The following is a 19,541-nucleotide window of genomic DNA, read 5'->3' on the forward strand; positions in this document are numbered from 1 at the left end:
ATTTGTTTGTGATGTTGAAGGAAAGGTACAGAATACGTGCACACTGTTGTTGATATGTTTGACTTCGGTTTTCTTACACGCAATATTTTCCCTCTAAATCTTCGAACAATCTCAGAATTTCAGCACAAAAAAGTCATTAGATCTTTAAACTGTGCACGTAATTCAAGAATGTGTCGGTGGATTTCAACGGTTTATTATTCAGTGTTATCACAAGGTTTCCACGGTCTGGCGAGTTCATAGATCTTACAAACAACGAAGACGTGAGAGGTCGGAAAGCAACTCTTTTTGTTGAAAATGTTAATCGTATAAAATAGCCAGCCTTAAAAGCCTTCATCTTTCTTTGTTCTTCTCATGACTTCCTTCATTTAGTTCCTGATGTAATGCTCTTTTTTAGCTACGTAGTTGATCAACTCAGATTCTGCCCAATTCTAAGAATGATGCAAATTTACTACTGAGAATTTTAGAAAAAGACAGACAAGCATTTGTCTTCCAATACATGAGATTCTGTAGCTTGGTATCATGAAATACACTTTTCGATCCCAAAATGGGCTGAGAGGAAATAAGCTGCAGCAATACGAAAGATTTGTTAAGATATAAAATTTGATCAAAATTAGCGAAAAGATGCCCGCTTTAAACAAGTGATTTTACGAAAAGTTGATGCTTCTCCATAAATCAATGGAAAAATGAAATATATTGGCAAAGCAGGCAAAGCACTATATCGTAAGACCTTTTGATTATTGTTTACCAAGAAGTACTCGTCGCAAAGTGAAATTCGACGCGGCTAATATCAGCACCGGGAAAGGGTTCAGACAAATTGAACTCTCGAGAATCTTTGCCAATATCAACAGAGAGGGAGAGAGAGAGAATATTTAACGATGGCTGGAAACGACGCAAAACGAAGGGCTTTGGGCTGAGTGTAGTTGAGACATAATGGAGATTTTAAGAGGATAATCTACAAGTGTGAACCTTGCTTGTGAATATTTATCTAAGGGACGTTTACCGACAACTTTCAGCACTACTACTTAACCTCCTAACCTAGAAGCGTGACTTGCATCTAATTTCTCCTTACAATAACAACTCTTAATCACACCTCAATGTTACGAGAATAAATTAAGTGATCACTGACAAAGCTCTTGATTGTAAACCAAATTCTCCTTGCCAGTGCCTTAGGAAATGCGCTAAGAACAGTATGGAGAATATGCATACTGTTTTTAAGGTGTTAACAACTCAATTCAAGGGGTTAATCTAGGTCGGTACCGAGGAACAGGTCTGTGAATTAATTAGAACACAGCGACAGCTCATAACTGAAGAGGAAATCAGTTCTTTAACCCAATAATGACCATTGGCCAGGATCTTATTTCGTCTTACTGTATCACTGAAACGATTGCTAACAATAAAACCTCTTGATTGTTAAACAAATTCTCCTTGTCAGAGTCATAAGGAATGTATCAGAGCACTACAGAGAATATCTTTACTAATTATTTCAACCACTAGTTCAGTACTGTTCATAACTACGAGGATCGCTTATATTCGTTTCTTCTACTTCAGTGCACGTATATGATGTTCATATATTTCCAGTCATTATTATCTATACTAATGTTAGATTGTTAAGGGTTGCGGGGAGGCAGTAGCGATCAAAATTGGGCCAGAAATAAACGGTCCTGTCGTTGGAGAGCGAAGTTAACTCTTCTTAAATGTTTTGTGGCAAACATTTGTCATAAGAAGACTGTTCTTACATGGAAAAAATACCCGTGCTACCATGCCCGGCTGGCTTTCACACTATAACTTCCGGAAGTGATTAACAATTAATTATAATTTCCATTCGTTATCCAGAAGGATTGATAAAATTGTCCTTGTTTCTGTTCTCTTTCAGACTCAGTTGATTACAGAGGTAAAGAATTCGTCTTGAGCTTCTCTCCTCAACATCCGAGGCATCCTTTTTCTGGAAACAATATACTATACATATCCAGCTTTGAAGATGGCAGGGTTCGTGTCCACGTGCCTTCTCTCACGAACATTCCAGAGAAGTCGTACGCCTTGTCAGCTGGAGGTTTAACAATAGTTCAACTGTCTGGAAATACACGCACGAATGGCAACTCAGGACTGGAGAAAAAAAAAGGTATTCGAATCACGGCCGATAAACCCATGTCTGTGCAGGGATTAGCAAATGCGGCCCAAAAAGTAGAAGGGTTTCTTGGGTTGCCTGTGGATGCTCTTGGTATGTTTTACATAGCAGCAGCATATCACCCCGTGATCAATGCTGTTATTCAGGTCGTAGCGACAGAGGATAACACCACTGTCACGATTAAATTGCGAACGAGCGGTAGAGTACAGTATCAGGATAAGTGGTATGGAGACGGTCAGGTCATAAGCGAAACTTTAAATGATTTAGACGTGTTTCAAGTTCTGGCTGACCAGGATCTCACAGGCACCATTATAAGGTCGACAAAGCCAGTCGCAGTATTTACTGGGGATGACTGCACCATGGTGCCTGAAAATAAACAACCATGCAATCACCTGGTGGAGCAGATCCCCCCTGTATCCCTCTGGGGGAAATTTTTTGTTACCAACCCCACGCCTAACAACCCGGGGGGAGACGAATTTCATATAATAGCGTCTCAAAATACAGCAGTTTATGTGGATTCTCAATACAAAGTGACGTTAGACCAAGGAGAGAAATATAAGATCGATGTATCATGGAACAAGTCCTCGGTGATCAGTACTACTCAACCGAGTTTTGTGATGCAATACTCCAAAGCAGGAAAAAGCCCTTCCATGAATTTAGTACCTCCAATGCAGTATTTCACTAACGACTACACAGTTTATGTTCCTCAAGATGATCAAGGAAACACTTTTGACTGCTATGTAAATGTCGTTATTGACACTGCTTCACGAAGCGGTCTTCGCGTGAAGGGTGCAGACAGCATTGTCAAGAACTGGACCGTAATTCCTGGCTCTGGGGGGTTCTCAAGAGCTTCGATTCATTTGACCAGTGATGGTTCCTATCATGTGTACCATGAAAACCCGCTGACAACATTTTCTGCAGTTTTTTACGGAACGAATCGCAATGGAATGTTGTTTGCTATGCCGGCTGGGATGGAACTGCAACTGCAGTCACTGAACTATACTTGTAAGCCCACAAACACTGTGGGTGGAGACAACATTGATAATGATTGCGATGGTGTCACGGATGAAGAGTTAAAGAATGGAGTTGACGATGATTCAGATGGTAGGGTTGATGAAGACTTAGTCACGCCAGTGCCTACATTAGCCACGCCCAAACATTTCGTGACAACCTTATGCAATAGATCATCTGGTGTGTCCAATACAGGTACTGCATCGGGCTCAGCTCACGGCGTATGTAGGGCTCGTGGGGAAGCCAAAATCTCACACAAGGATAATATTGTGAAAAACAATGCGTGTGGGCGCATAACCGACCGAGTGTGGATTATTACAGATTCTTGTGGTAATTTTGTCACGGGCATCCAGCGTCTAACGGTATATACCCCAGAGGAGCCGACCATAGTCTTTCCGAAAGATATCGTCTTCACCTGTAGGGAGAAGAAGTATCTTGATCCAAAGTTTGCTGGACAGGTCTCATTGACTAGTGCTAAAAAATTGTGTCCGAGGAATGTGACAATAACCTACGTTGACAGATACAAAGATGACTGTTTAAATTCAAACAGGGAAGGGAGGCTGGAGCGAAGGTGGACCGTGAAAGACAAATGTAAAGGGAGTCAAACAAAGTCGCAAGTTATCATCCTTGTACCAAAAGGTATGAAAATCCAAATTAATTATTATATATTATCATTGCTTCTTTTCTGGGCGGTTGTATTACCATAAAATTTACCAGACCCCCCCCCCCCCCATAAAGCTCTGTAGCATTTTAATGACCCCCCTCATTTTTAAACTCTACGAGAAACGACTGATCGTCCTCCGTTTCACCTGAAAAACATGTGATTCCCCCAAAAATCCTTTCCCCCCCCCGTCCCTTATTTAAGGTGGAACTCAGTTAGCGCAATACTTTAGCTGATTGCTGTCAGCTTGTAATGCAGGATTGCATCAAGTAATTTTGCTAAATTTTTCCTGATTGGCCGAGAAAACTCGCACCAAATATCCAACCAATCAGATACAAAACTAAACCCAATTGCGACTCGGGCATCTCCATTTTCCCGCGCTATTGAAGATTGTTCTGATTGGCCATTGTAACTTATCTGTTATTTGGTCACTTAACCTGTTTTCAGGGTTGAGAAGATCCACTAACTATGTTGTGTCATTCAAAATAACGAACGAGATGTTTTCGGCCGAACTTCAAGATATGGAATCTCCTACCTTCAAATCCCTCTCAAGAGGTTTGGAACTTGAGGTAATGTACGTAGGCATATTTCTTTTTTTTTAGACCGGGGAAAATTACTTCTTGAAAGGGAGTTTAATGGGCGATAGCGTCGTTGAACCAAGATATCGTCGGTGAAATTCTCGTTAAGTTACCGACTCGCACTCGGTAATAGTACGCTCACATTAACTTTATTGTTTGCTCTTCTGTCCTTATTTTAGCTGGAAAAGACATTTATGGGGTCGAAATCAATACTTGGACAATTCTTTGTAGCAGCTACCGTTCTTGATTTCAGGTAAGCTCTCGGCTTGGGATTTGTTACCGTCACTAACCTCCATATAACATGACATTTCTCTGTTTTTACAGCAATGGTAGTGTTATTCCAAGAGTGCTCATTAAAATCGATGCACAAACTCAAATTAGTCAGCGGCAGTTGGTCGAATTCATGAATGAAACTCTGAAAAGTGGCATGCTGGGAAAATACCAGGCGGACCCCACATCAATTGAGTCGACAGGTATAAATTTTGCCATTTTTCTTTTTGCCGTCAAGCCCCATCATGTTATTTTTCCCGTCTCTCTTCACTATTCCTCGCAATTTATTAACCCTCCCCCCCCACTAAAGCTCTCTAGTATTCTAATGATCCCCCTCATTGATAGTCAATTATCTGTAGCCCCCCCCTTATACTCTTTAAGCGACAACTGATCCCCTCACTGTCCCCCCTGAAAATCATATGATCTCTCCAAAATTCCCCGACTCCTCCCCCAAGGGAACAGATTTTGACTGGTTCCTTATTCAACACTTTTTTGGGTGAAAACTGTTAAAATCGCTATAATAGGAAACTTTGCCAAGTCATTCATGTAATCTGACCCCTCATTGGTTCTTTACAGTATTTATATTTGTTTGATTGGTTTTTTTCATTACTTTTAAACAGAAACAACTTTATACTCCACGAACTGCTTGAAAGGGCAATCAGTCTGAAGATTCACTCCTTTACCTTCGTTTAACGTTCTATTTAGTTAATTACTTTTCCTCATTCTTTATCTTAAACAGACTTTGACGAGTGCCAAGCTCCCGATCTCAACAATTGTCACGAAAAAGCCAAATGTATTAACACTGTTGGTTCATATAACTGCTCTTGCCTGAAAGGATTCGTTGGGGATGGTGTCCTTTGTCAAGGTAAGCTTTTCTGATCTCTACTCAAAGAGCTATTAGCATTATGGCTAAACTGACTGATCTGTTTCCACAACTCTCATCTGATGAAAAACTCTTCACTTGAATCAGGTTTTTTGAATTGTGACTTTCGCTCAGGTTCTCGAAATGTCACTTCTGCTCGGGTTGTCGAAATGTCACTTACCACAAACGACGACAGTCTTTCCCAGGACTACTCTCCTACGGACGATCAGGTCACGCGAACAACTGGCCTCTCCCCTAACCCATCTTTCTTTACACTTACCCCTCCCCCAAGGCAAAGTTCTGTACACCTACCTCTCCCCTAACCCAACGTTAACCCTAATCTGATATCGATTGACTGTACTTCAATTCGCAGTTGCTCAGATACCGACACTTATCTACTTTTTCTGTTCCTAGCACCACCTTCAATCAGCTACATTGATCCAGCAATGGAAATTGGCACCGAAGAAAACGTGACACTTGCTTGTCACGCTGAAGGTCTTCCAGAACCAAATATCACTTGGGTAACACCAGACGAACAATTGGTGACAGCAGCAAGTGATATTTTAGAAACATCAACCCTTGACGATGGTAGCAAATATGTACGAGGCAAAAAAATGCAACAAGATGGTTCGCTATTGATTTACAACACCCGTGATAACGATGGCGGTATTTACAAATGCATCGCTGAGAATGGCGTGGGAAGGGATGTCAAAAGTGTCAACGTCACAGTGAGAGATGGTGAGTAATATATCACAGAGAAAGTTTCAGTCATGATCAAAAAGCAATTTTCAATCCGAGATAACACTGGTTTTTGCTTTACTTCGTTCTACGCTGAGTCCAGAAAACTCGCGCCACCACTCAACGAATCAGATACAAAAATAAAACCAACCATGATTTGGTCTATGGTCCATGACTTGGCCCACGTTTTCCCGCGCTTTAGAAGGTTAGCTTGTAATAACTTTGGTTTCTCATCGGCTTTTAACCCTTTTACTCACATGAGTGACCAAGACAGAATTTCTCCTTACAATATCAATACAATATCAAGCAGACAAGTTGTGAGAATATAGAAAAATATAAATTAGGGGATTATAAGTTGATCCAATACCAAATTCTCGAAACTAACATCTGAAGGACTGTACGACAGACAGTAAGGAGAATTACTAATGAGATCGTGGGAGTTAAAAGGTTAAAGGTATTTTCCTTTCTCTCGATTGGCTGTTGCGATTACTTTGGTTTTGGTTTCACAGCACTCGATTGGAAATCGTTCTAACAAAGTTTGGGCTTTAAAACAAAGATTACATCAATTTCGGCGCAAAATAACACCCATTGTCAGGCTGCATAGGGATGAAACGGATAATTTCTAATTTCTACCGTTAGACCTCGTGGGAGTCGATGCCGCCATTACCATTGAGGATCAAGTATTTGATCAAGATTTGGAAAATAAATCTTCTACGAGATACCAGAAATTAGAGCAGCAAGTGAAGCAAGAGGTAAGTCTGTGAACTTGTCTTCTTTAGACCTGATCAGTATGTAACTTCTCTTTACGAGACTGGTGCGAAGCAAAAAAGGGATACGACCCAAGATTCACCGAAGTAACACGATTCTCTCCTCTCAGATAAATATATGGGCATCAGCAAACTGTCAAGGAGGCTTAATCCTTTAAACTCTAATTTCTCCTTACAATATCACCCATGAATCCCACATTAAGGTAACAAGAAGACAGGAAATCATCACCAACTAGAGTAGCTCTTGATTGTTAAGCACATTCTCCTTGTCAGCACCTTAGGAAATGTATGTAGAACAGTATGGAGAGTTTGTATACTGATCATAGGGCGAAAAGGGTGAACGAAATCACAGTGGGGGGTGGAATGGTTAATTTATAGTTAAACTACCTCCCATCCAGGGGGGAGTAGGAACATTCCTATTCACTTCTTGATAAAAGGAAGAACAAAGAATATGCTAGCGGTTGTCTGCAAATAAAAAAATAAATTTGGAATGTTTTTGTCTTTCCTTTTACACAGTTAACTGCCTTGTTCCAGGATATTGAAGGATTCGAAGAGGTTATCATTCTTGGATTTGTGTAAGTGAAAAAGCAAAGAACTGACGCGTAAAACGTATTTGAACTCGTTACCGGGGTCACTATGTTGTGTTCTTTAGCAAGACACTTTAACGCTTGAATATCACCGACCTGTTCCTCTCTCCACCCCAGTGGTATGTATAGCTTATAGCAAAGTGTCGGTGAAAGTAGACTAAAGGCTTACAGGGGCTGGGGTTCCTGTGGGGGACCAGCATCACATCCGGGTGCAAGTAGCAATACTCCAAGGGGCTTCTCTCTATAGAGGCTAAAGCAACTTCCTCTTTCACGGCTTATAATAAACTGAATGAATGCAAGGTTGAAACAGTGAAAGCTTTGAAATAATCCTAATTCTCGTTAAAAGATAAAAAGCTTAGAAGTTTGGTATGTCTTCTCATGGGGCGCAAAAGAAGTCGCTCAAATATTTCGAAGAACGTGCAGCGCAGAATGTTGTGGTCAAGCCCATCTGCCCACGTGCTTCTTGTCTAGTGCATCACTAAAGTCCTCAGATTTTTTTGTCTTCTTACTAATTAAAAATAGCCTTTAACCCTTCAACTCCCGGAAGTGATTAACATGAAACTTCTCCCCATAATATCCTCACATTATCTAGCAAACAGGTAATGAGAATACTCAAACTTATCAGGTAGAAGCTATCTTGATCTAACACCAAACTCGTATAACTAATTTACAAGGAAATATGTAGCAGCTAGAGGGGAGAATTGACATTAAGATCTTGGTAGTTAAAGGGTTGAAACAGGTCAGTTTGTTCTACCGTTTTGCGCTAGGATGTGAGGCGTCTAAGCAAAACTCGGAGACAACTTTTCAGTCAAAACCCTATTAAGAACTCTTTAACTCCCGTGAGTGACCAAGACAGAATTTCTCCTTACTATATCTATACAATATCATGCAGACAAGTGATGAGAATAAAGAAAAATATCAATTATGGGATTACTAATTGATCTGACACCAAATTCTTTAAACTAACATAATGAGAATCATTTGGTAGACAGTAAGGAGAATTACTGGTTTAAACTTTGGACGTTACTTCGTTACAGGAATGGCAGCGTGAAAGTACGTTTCCGTGTTGTTGTGATTGTGAAACCTGAGGAAAAAAAGACAACGGTTGTTGCTAACAAAGTTGGTAAAACTCTCAGTGCCAGTGTGCAAACTGGTCAGATAGGCAGTCTTAAAGTGAAGAAAAAGGTTGAGTTACGAGGTTTGTAACTATTTCCCTGTTTTCTTCCTTTTTTCTCGATTCCATCCTTTTTCATCCTCCCTTGCTGCATCATCTCATTTTCCATTTTCCATTTTCCATTTTTCATTTTCCATTTTCCATTTTCCATTTTTTATTTCCCATTTCCCATCTACCATTTACCATTTCTCATTTACCATTTTCCATTTCCATTCTTCTTCCAGAACTTCCTCCACCACCCGAAAATGTTCGAGCGAGTGATGTTGAACGAACTGAAGCCGTCATAACCTGGTCGCATCCCGAACTTTATCAAATGTACTCTATTAATGGATACTCGCTACAAATCAGACAATTTGGAACAAACACGTGGCTCCATTTTACATCCACTCCGGGCGAAAACCACAGGATAACCAACCTCGATCCCGATACTGCTTACTTCGTGAGGTTGAAATCAAAAAACGAGTACGGTATGGGGGAACCGAGTACTAATGGAGAACTCAAAACTAAAAAAGGTTGGTCATTTCGGCTGTTTTGTGAGTTCTAGGAGTCTCGTTAACCCTTTACGCCTTTACATCAGCATGCATATTCTCCATACTGTTCTCGATACATTTCCAAAGAGGCTGACAAGGAGAATTTGTTTCACAATCAAGAGCTTCTTTTAGTTGGTGATCATCTCCTCAATTCTCATGACTTTCATATTTGATTCAGAGGTGATATTGTAAGGAGAGTTTAGATGCCAGTCTTCCTCAGGGTTTAAAGGGTTAAGGTATTGGTACTTCTATCTGTTTCATAAGCGACAGATCAAGAGAAATCTTCCATTCACATCAATTGCAAATACGTCAAGAAACACGTCTTCGTTTACATCCCACATACATTTTCTTAAATTTTAACCATTTTAATCATCATTGTCTCGTCTATTAGAGGAACTGCAGAGAGATGCAATTGAAACCTTTGACTCCAAAGAGTGACTAGTCTTTAATTTCTCCGTACAATATCACCCTTAAATCACATACTAAAGTCATGAAATAACGGAAATTATCAGTAATGAAAAAGCACTTGATTGTTGAACGAATTCTCCTTGTCGGTCACATAGGAACTGTGTAGAGCACAGTTTGGAGAATATACCAAGTGATGTTAGAGGGTAGAGAGTTAATCACATACCATTCACAACGTAAGGTAACGGGGTGCTACACCAACATCGTAACGGTATTAAGAGAATACGAGGATGCTATATTTTTTACCTTCAAGGGGAGAGGTCCCATGGGCCGAATGACTCACCCCCCCCCCTCCTAGCCGTCCTTTCGACGCATGTCTATCATAATCATCTGAAAAATAACATCTAATTTATTTCCTTTTATTTTCTTCATACAGAAAAAAATGTCGCCGAATTAGTGTTACCCATTGTGATCTCGTTGTTACTGATTATAATACTGGCAATTGTGGTAGTAATTGTCTACAGAAGATGGAAAAAGAAACGACAAAACTCAGGATATTTAAACGATGGAGAACAAGTACCAATGAATCCTGTAACACTAGATACGGTCAGTTAAGCACAGTAAGGGTAAATGATTCATCTACACTGACACTTTAAAACCTTTTTATGGGATCAATTTATTGTTCTTGTAGTTTGTACATCGCGAAAATTTAACGCTATGTTTTTTTAGTTTGTTGCTGGTTATATCTTTTATTCATATTCATCCTGGTGTACAGTTACCTCTTTAGTGTTTTCCAGTCTTACAAGATAAGTTTTGAAGATTTATTTCCGGTTCAAGAGAATCTTGTCAAGCACCAAAGATCAGTTAAAATTTGAGTGGTGATTGAGTTCAATGGCTCTGTCATCGAGGGTGTTATAGCGCAGACATCTTCCCTCTCCTCTCCTCTCCTCTCCTCTCCTCTGCTCCCCTCACTCATCCCCCCCTTTTTTTAAAGGAGTGGGTGTGTGAGGGATTGACCTCTCTTGCTAAAAGACTTAAGTGTTTTAGCTTCCCTTCACAATTTCTTGCTCGTCAATCTCATCCTCACCTCCCTTGTCCACCTCTTTTACTTACTCCAAGCTTTCCTCGACGTTATTGATCCAAAATTGCGGCTGAAACACTCCATCGGAATTTTAATTACATACTCATGCTGTGCAGACCATCTAAAAAGCCAGAATAATGGTTTCGCCTCTTTGGTCTCTTCAAGATACTTTTTTTTGATCAATGTCAGTGTCTGAGCAGTTGCGCGCCTACCCCTCCTCTAACCCATTAACAGTAAACTGACAAAAAGTTAGGGTTAATGTTGGGTTAGGGCAGGGGTAGATGCGCAATTGCTCAGACACTTGACATTGAACCGATTTTTGCATCTAAAACTTGTTCAAATTATTCTTTATAATAATTTTTTCACCTTAGCAAAATCATTCTGAAGCTGAGAATGGACGATTTACGACTTCCACTTTTGGTAGAGATCGCTATGCTCTCGTCCCTGGTGGAGAACCGAACAACACAAGCACACCAATCGATATCCAAGCCTCGTTTTCATGGCGTGAAATACCACGTGACCGTATCATTCTTGGCAAAATTCTTGGAGAAGGCGAGTTTGGAACAGTGGTAAAAGGAGAGTTGACTGAAGATGACGGGAATGTTATAACATGTGCTGTCAAAAAGTTAAAACGTATGATATTTCTATCCTTGAATCAGTTTTCTTCCCCGATCAAGGCGTTCACCATGTCAATATAGAAGATATACCCCGCATTTTCAATTCCCAACAGACAAGCAGTTTAAGGCAGTAAATTGTGATATGATTACACTTTACGAAAGGTCTCGAAAAATCCATTCCTCTTAAACAGAATGATGGTCCGAGAGCGTTTGAGGTGATAAATCAGATATGAGATAGTAGCGAGTTAACCCCTTAAACTTCCAAGACCAGATTATAAATTCTCCCCTCTAGCTGCCACTCATTTTCTTGTAAAATAGTTACGAGAGTTTGGTATTAGATTAAGATAACTTCTACCTGATAAGTTTGAGTATTCTCATTACACGTTTGCTGGATGGTGTATGGATATTATGGGGAGAAGTTTCATTTTGATCACATTTGGTATTAAAGCGTTAAATAATCAGCCAAGACAAACTGCAAAAATGAAGGCTGATTTTCGTCATATTTCTTAATACCTCAAAGTTGCAGAAAAATAGCTCAAGTCTCTTAACAACAGTAAACGTAAACTTTTTGTTTAAGTGTAAAATGGCCTGAAAACCGACGGCTTGAAGTTTAACTGTTTCCTCCTTTCTTGAACTCACAATTGTTTCACAGTAATGCAATAGGTTTTGTTAAGCTCTCTTACGCCTTTCGAATGAAAACATTATATTGTGTGATAATTTTTTTTTCCGCTCGCGGCACAATGCGCGCTGAGTCTGGAAAGAAGCGCTTTTTGGATTCTGCTTCTGAAACAAATCACTGCCACACATCTCCAAACCCGCATTCATTTTGCATCTGCGGAAGCTTCAGTTGTTACTTCGTTTGTTCTGACTAGAAATGTTGCATTGTGTAATCATTTGTTGTCTTCACCCAAATTTCAGGTACTGCCACAGAAAGTGACCTCAAAGATTTGTTGAATGAATTGGAAATTATGACGTCAGTAGGAAACCACCCCAATTTGGTTAATCTTATCGGCGCATGCTCAGTTGCAGGTAGGCTAACCCCTTCTACACTTACTTTTTAGTTACTTTTAGGAGCGTAAAGACTAAATTTCCGATTATTTGCCTTTTAGGACCTTTGTTGGTTGTCGTAGAATTTGCCGAACACGGGAACCTGTTACGTCATCTTCGGGATCGCCGAAAGCAAAATTACGATGACATGAACGAGTATACTTTAGAGATAAGCTTCACGGAAAGACTGAGGATAGCGTGCGAAGTGAGCGACGGGATGAAACATCTTGCTGCTATGAAGGTATGTAAACATCGGGCAAAAACAGTGATAGAAAAATAAATTCTCCCCCTTGGAAATGTGATCACATATGACGAGAGGGAGAGATATTCCTGAAGCTTGCCTCAAGTAAGGTTGATGGCTGAGGTTAAAGCAATCTTCAGTCCGCCATCATTTATGAAATTTAAGCAGAAAATTAAGTAATCAAGAGTGACAAATTGTCAAACAAATTAGTGGGAAGGATTCCTGCTGGGTTAAGAGAAGGGAAGGGGGGAGAGGTAAGCAGGAGGAAAGACAGCGGTAGGGAAGGGACGAGGTAAGCAGGAGGAAAGACAGTGGTAGGGAAGGGGAGAGGTAAGCAGGAGGAAAGACAGTGGTAGGGAAGGGGGAGAGGTAAGCAGGAGGAAAGACAGAGGTAGGGAAGGGGGAGAGGTAAGCAGGAAGAAAGACAGTGGTAGGAAGGGGGAAGAGGTAAGCAGGAGGAAAGACAGCGGTAGGGAAGGGAGAGAGGTAATCAGGCGGAAAGAACGGTAGGGAAGGGGGAGAGGTAAGCAGGCGGAAAGACAGCGCTACGGAAGGGGGAGAGGTAAGCAGGAGGAAAGACAGCGTTAGGGAAAGGGCAAGGAAGGGGAGAGCAAGAGGAAGGGGAGGGCTTAGGCAGTGTAAGGGCAGGGGCAAGGAAGGAGTTAGGAAGGAGAAATACAGCGGTCTGGAAGGGCTAAGGAAGGGGAAAAGGAGAGGTAGGAAGGAATAAGGAACGGGAAAGGCAGGGGTAAGGATGGGGTTAGGAAAGGGAAATACAGCAGTGTGTAAGGGCTAAGGTAGGGGAAAGTCAGTGGTAAGAAAGGAGTAAGGAAGGTGAAAAGCAGAGATAGGGAAGGGTTAAGGAAGGGGAAAGGCAGGGGTAAGAATGGGGGTTAGGAAGGGGAAATACAGTAGTATGTAGGGGCCAAGGAAGGGGAAAGCCAGTAGTAAGAAGGGGTAAGGTTGGGGAAAGGCAGGGGTGGGGAAGGGGAAGGCAGAGGTAGGGAAGGGCTGAGGAAGGGGAAAGCCAGTGGCAAGGAAGGAATAAGACAGGGAAAAGGCAAGGGTAGGGAAGGGCTGAGGAAGGGGACAGGCAGGGCTAAGGAGAGTCGCTTTCAACATACTTGTGCTGGAACTTGATTGGTGAGTTTTGTTTTTCAGTGTGCACACAGGGATCTGGCGGCGAGAAATGTTCTCCTTGGAGAAGGAATGGTGGCCAAAGTGTCGGATTTTGGTCTGTCACGTGACATCTACACGGACAATGTGTATGAGAAGAAAACCGGGGTGAGGAGATCATCTATATTGCTCTTCAATGAGATTCGCAAAGCTAAAACTTAAGTTCTAACAACGGCCAATTATACAAAAGGAAACATTTGAAAGAGTTAATGGGAACTCAAACTTAAGAGTACTTTAGGCATGAGAAGACGTGAGGGTGTCAGTTTTGAATTTGATTGGTTAAGAGAGTGGTTCGAGTTTTCTTAACCAATCACAGAGTATAGTTAAGCTAGAACCAGTGCACTCCCGTTTTTAAGTTCGACTCTCAGTTGTAAACTGCTGTATTCTTTCTTACTGGGCGATACTGATCGCTAAAATGAAAATCGAATGAAAAAAAAAGAACCTTAACGGATAAAAATACAAACTTACGCACGCAAAAAAGTTTCCATGGACGTGAGATAAGTGTGTCTAAGAACATCTAAATCATCAAAGTACAAGGAAATTGGAGATTAAACAATCTGAGATACATACCAATCCTAACAGCCCTTTTGAAGTCAAACTAATGATTAAAAGTTTTAATTATTTTTCTTTTCACAGGGGAAACTTCCAGCTAAATGGATGGCGGTTGAATCACTGGAGCAAGGAATTTACACCAGTCAAAGTGACGTGTAAGTCTAAAGCGCTATAAAAGGGGGGTGGGGGAGGGGGAAGAAAGGGGGAGAGGTTCCTAAGATTAATGTGACCCCTTCCTATTTTTGACAAGAAAAACTGATAATTTATCATGATAAAACGATCTGACCTGTCCCCAAAAGTCACTAAAACGTTTGTATAAGAACCCCCCTAGCTTTGACAAGAAAGTTGTTTAGAAAGACTCTAGAAATGTTTGCCATACTTTATTCTAGAAACAACATTGTTTTAATGTTAAATGTTACCAATTTCGTTTTTTCTTCACAGATGGTCATTTGGTGTCCTACTATGGGAAATTGAAACTGGAGGTGAGACTTCCCCCCCCCTTCCTTTCCTGTGGCTTTGAGCTCGTAGCGTCAATGACACTTGATATTCTAAGCCACTTTTTGCTGCGTGCAGAGCCGCCTTTAAGTTGGTGGAGACCAAAAATATAAGTCCGACTAGACAGGCAAGTGCAACGATGGTTAAGGATGGGGAAGTTTAAGACGGATTGAAAATGACTACAAAATATTGGTTCGATAAGATAGAAATCACAGAAGAGACTAATAAACCAAGTAGGAACAAGAATGACTATATATGGAGAAGTTTGACACGGACTGCTGATGATGAACCGCTTTCAAACCCTAACGTTGCTCGTGTCAGCAGTCGTTTGACTTAAATCTTACCCATAATAAAAAACTAGGGGTATGCAAAGGCTCAACTCACATAATACTTCTGTGTTCTTACTCACAGGTTGTGCTCCGTATGCTGGTGTGGCCTCGAGCGAACTGCTACCGAAGCTTAAAGCGGGTCATCGTTTGGATAAACCCCGTTATTGCACTGACTGGCTGTAAGTAAAATGTAATCATGAGGCGTTCAATAGAACTAGAGTGTTAAGAGCTCTCTGTTCTCGTCTATGTCCTTGGTAATTAATATTCGGTTGTATATTGTTTGTCGAGTTGGGGGAAATTTTAACTGGGTGACGAAATTAATCTGGGGATACATTGGATCTACTTGATAGATAGATAGATAGATAGATAGATAGATAGATAGATAGATAGATAGATAGATAGATGATAGATGAATGGTGCCAATTTCCTCACTTGCAGCCAAGGGCTGAATTGCGGAGGAACCAGAGAGGTGAGATCGGACGTCAGCATATTAAAGGCGCCTCTGGCAGCCGCTTCAGTCCATTTTGATCACACCTCACCCACCCAGACCTACGACGGCACAAATCGAGATAGACCACAACACCGGGCACTACGTGCCCTACTCTTTGCGAACAGTGCGTGCGTTCTTTTACGTCCCACAATTTATTTGTAGCATAGAAGGGTTGTGAGACGGGACCTCCGGCTTTACGTCTTATCCGAGAGACGAAGCAAAGTGGGTAAAGCATCTTGCTTAAGGATACAGCGACATGCCCCTGGTAGGACTTGAACCCGGGCCCTTCGACCCAGAGTCCAGCGCACTAACCACTGGACCACTGACGCCCCACTGACGTTTTGACTGAGCTCCGTTGCTTATTGTGGTTTAAGAAAAGTTGTACCACCCTCTCGACCCTGCTGCTCTCTACCAATCAGATACATTACGATTTAGTTCTCATGCTGCCCAGCCACAGAGTCATTTTGTTGTGTTCTTGGGGAAGAAAATTAGCGCCTCTCTCCACCCCCGCTAGGAGTTTAAATGGGTACCACCAAACGGTCAAAGAAACATGCCTCTGACCAACCACACGCCAGCTCCGAGTACATGATCAGTCATTTCGGAGTTCTTACTATGTGAAATCTCTTTTAATCTTCAGATATGCAATAATGCTTCGTTGTTGGAATGCAAATCCTAAGGCGAGGCCAAAGTTTGAGGACCTGAGTGATGAACTTCACCGAATGCTCAATCAACAATCAGTAAGTTTGATTTGCGTCTCATTTTTCCTTACAGTGTCACCTCTGAATCAAACAGGAAGGTCATGAGAATAAAGGAAATGATCACCAACTTACGAAGCTCTTGATTGTTAAACAAATTCTCCTTGTCAGCAACTTAGGAAATGTGCAGTACAGTATGGAGAATATACATACTGATATTAGGATGTAAAGGGTTATGTGGACACCAGCCAGAGTCACTCTATTTAAGGCTTATTCTTCCCAATGACAAATCGTTTTGGTGAGGACGTCATCAACATTATCAACAAGAAGTATTGCAATAATTGCAAAGCACAGTTCAAACCTCGTTCCCGATCGCTTACTTTATAATTTTATTCTGCCCACTCAACAATCTTAATAACCGTCGCTATTGAAACAACGGAAGAAAGTTTCGTACTTTAAAAACTTGTTTCTCTCCTTACATCTGTGTTTCTTTCCAGGATTATTTGACCCCAGAGGATTACAAAGGGGAATCCAGTTATGTGAACACTTCAAGAGAAAACATATCGGCTTAACTCAGTCTTCTCCGGAAGTGGAGGCTCCGACGCGTGAAATTTTGTACAGAGTTTAGCAGTGTACTAATCCTAATTTGAAATCATCTCTAGGGCATTGATAGAATGGCTATTTTATTCTCAGGCTCTAGAAGCTGATTTATTTTTAAACATGTTGCTATGGTTCACGATGCAATGATGTCGGTGAAATACGCAGCCTTTTTTTTACTGAAGGTCGTTGCTTTTCTTGAATCTGTGGACTATGAGTTGAGGAATTTAGGGTAGGATTCTAAAGATTTGTCCTGTAAGTTTTAACTTCGTAAACCTCATCCTGAGCAGTTTTGAGTTGTTTCTATTATGTATGAAACGAGCTCACTTTGGTGTGCTCTTGTAATCTGACCCAACTACCTTCAAAAATGTGTTAGTTTTTTTTTGTCACACAGTAGTCCATTGTAAAGTTGCATGCCTGGTTGCTAAGCCTTTGAACAAGAATGAGGCCAAGATTGACCTTGTTATGATACAAACCTTGCTGCTTTTCAGATGTAAATTACTTTGTTATCATGCTAACTAGATATTGGTCTCTTTTCTAACAAGGTCATCTTCAGCCTCACTTCAAATCAAAGGCTTGGCAACTAAGTACAGAACTGTAAAATGGCGTATTAGAGCAAAGGAATCATCATAGGGGTTTGACTTTGCATCTGATTGGTTAAGAAGGTAATACGAGTTTTCTAGGTCAATCAAAGACAGAAATAGTTAAACCAATACAATTTCCAATTTTTTTCGATACTAATATGAATGTTTCTGTCTCAATTATAATTACTCTGGTGTCTCGTTCCTAATAACTAACCAGGGAATTTTCGAATGTTAGTAATAAGTTAAAGAAAGCAAACAAATTTCGTAGAGTACGACATCAATATCGAAATCAGTTTGATATTGAGTTACAAATCTTTTTCTAGCAATGACAGAATAAATCACAAGATCACTTTGTTTACTTCTTTGACGGATACAGCGAAAGGAACAGTTCAAAGAAAATATGCTTGTGACTTCAACAGTTCAGTTTTAGTAATTCAGTAATTATTTACTACGAAGTATAGAAATTATATTCGAATATAAGCAAATTAATTTGAAAGAACATACGTATTGAGCTGTAGAGCATAGCTTTTTTTCGAACAATTGTAAATAAAATTAGAAAATGAAGGAGTCGTTGTGTGCGACGCGTTTTTCGACACTTTTTTTTAGTGTACAGTTAATTTTTTTAAATTCTGCAAAGGTAAATTTAGTCGAAGGGCAATTTCCTCACCCTCTCCTCCCTAACAACTCTCTACCAAGAAACACACTCTCAGGCTGTTTGCGAAACCATTTTATGCCAAGTTTGAGTTCAACTGGTTTTCTTTTTTTATCATTAAATTATGACATTCAGCGTATTTATATTTCGCGTTAAATGTTTCTGATTAAGTTTTAATTTGCGCAAATGTTATCAAATTTCGTGTTGATGTTGCATCGTAATCCTTTGACGTAAGAGTTATCTAGTTACTTCTTACAATGTCACCCATGAATAAAAAATTAAAGTCACAGGAATAAATAGAAATTCTCCTTTTCAGCATCTTAATATACGTATAGAGAACAGTATGGAAAATATGCATACTTAATGTTAGGGCGTATAGGCTTTAAAAAAATTGCCATTCGAGGTAAGAAAAATATGTAAAGACAGAGGATATCAGTCAATCAATTCCTTAAATTTGGTTTTTTCTTGTCTTTTTGAGACACGGCCATGTTGGTATGTTGAGAGTAATCTCGTATGTAAAACCAACGCGATGGATCAGGTGGGCAAGGAATGATGGGAAGTCCCTAACTATGCTGGTCTAGAGCCAGAACCACGTATCGTGTTAAAAATTTCTTAGCCTTGTGTCTTTCAAGCGACTCCACTTTTGTATTTTGTTTTATATTTGCGCGCGACGTCTTTTGAAACCTTGACAATGGAAATTTACGAGGACACTGGACGTATTTTTGTTGTTTGTATTTCGGAATCGGTTTTAATTTCTGAGCCTTTTGTCACCCCTTTGTTTGGGACTTTAAGAAGTTTCAAGTCCTTATTTAAGCTAAATATTGTGCATAATTTAATAAGTTCAACGGAGTTGGACTCTAGCCTATTGGTGTGAATTGATGTTTTTTTACCATCGCTTGACCGTGGGAGGTCTGGTACGAGACAATAAAGAGTGGGAGCACGCCGACAGCTGGCCGAATTGGGGAGACAAATAATAAAATTCTTGATGATCGATCAATTTGTTTAATGTATAAATTTTTTTTTCGAACAAGATATTCTTCGGGTTAATAAATTTCATGGTTTCATGTTTTTTTATCTTCTCAGTACCGGCAACCTGCAGACCTAAGAGACACATGCTCAAGAAATATTAAAAACAAAAAAACCAAAAAAACAGCAATTACCGATTGTTTTTTTCCATTTCTGTTCTGGCCTTGAGTTCCCTTTCCGCCACGTAATATCAAATCACTCATCCAAAATAACAGCGCTCAAGTTCCTGACTTCTATTACACCCGGCCCAC

The 19,541-nt window shown here is 40.4% G+C and overlaps 1 protein-coding gene across 2 annotated transcripts in view; it reads left to right on the forward strand.

The window, feature by feature from the left end:
- The window catches only part of LOC113681199 (uncharacterized), a 43,738-nt gene extending 25,559 nt beyond the window's left edge, over positions 1–18,179 (forward strand). For both annotated transcript variants that reach the window (XM_089186879.1, XM_089186880.1), the window contains 20 exons: positions 1,874–3,775; positions 4,245–4,366; positions 4,555–4,628; positions 4,700–4,848; positions 5,385–5,510; positions 5,922–6,245; positions 6,885–6,997; positions 7,529–7,587; positions 8,637–8,797; positions 8,998–9,285; positions 10,145–10,314; positions 11,161–11,422; positions 12,325–12,435; positions 12,516–12,694; positions 13,856–13,978; positions 14,507–14,577; positions 14,864–14,904; positions 15,329–15,425; positions 16,374–16,473; positions 16,929–18,179. In XM_089186879.1, the coding sequence (XP_089043005.1) occupies positions 1,874–3,775; positions 4,245–4,366; positions 4,555–4,628; positions 4,700–4,848; positions 5,385–5,510; positions 5,922–6,245; positions 6,885–6,997; positions 7,529–7,587; positions 8,637–8,797; positions 8,998–9,285; positions 10,145–10,314; positions 11,161–11,422; positions 12,325–12,435; positions 12,516–12,694; positions 13,856–13,978; positions 14,507–14,577; positions 14,864–14,904; positions 15,329–15,425; positions 16,374–16,473; positions 16,929–17,003 (4,547 nt within the window). In that variant the 3' untranslated portion in view covers positions 17,004–18,179. The remainder of the gene's footprint in view (positions 1–1,873; positions 3,776–4,244; positions 4,367–4,554; positions 4,629–4,699; positions 4,849–5,384; positions 5,511–5,921; positions 6,246–6,884; positions 6,998–7,528; positions 7,588–8,636; positions 8,798–8,997; positions 9,286–10,144; positions 10,315–11,160; positions 11,423–12,324; positions 12,436–12,515; positions 12,695–13,855; positions 13,979–14,506; positions 14,578–14,863; positions 14,905–15,328; positions 15,426–16,373; positions 16,474–16,928) is intronic.
- Positions 18,180–19,541: the final 1,362 nt, after the last annotated feature.

This window comes from Pocillopora damicornis, chromosome 11 (genome assembly GCF_964200805.1).
Source record: "Pocillopora damicornis chromosome 11, jaPocDami1.2, whole genome shotgun sequence".
Taxonomy (NCBI): domain Eukaryota; kingdom Metazoa; phylum Cnidaria; class Anthozoa; order Scleractinia; family Pocilloporidae; genus Pocillopora; species Pocillopora damicornis.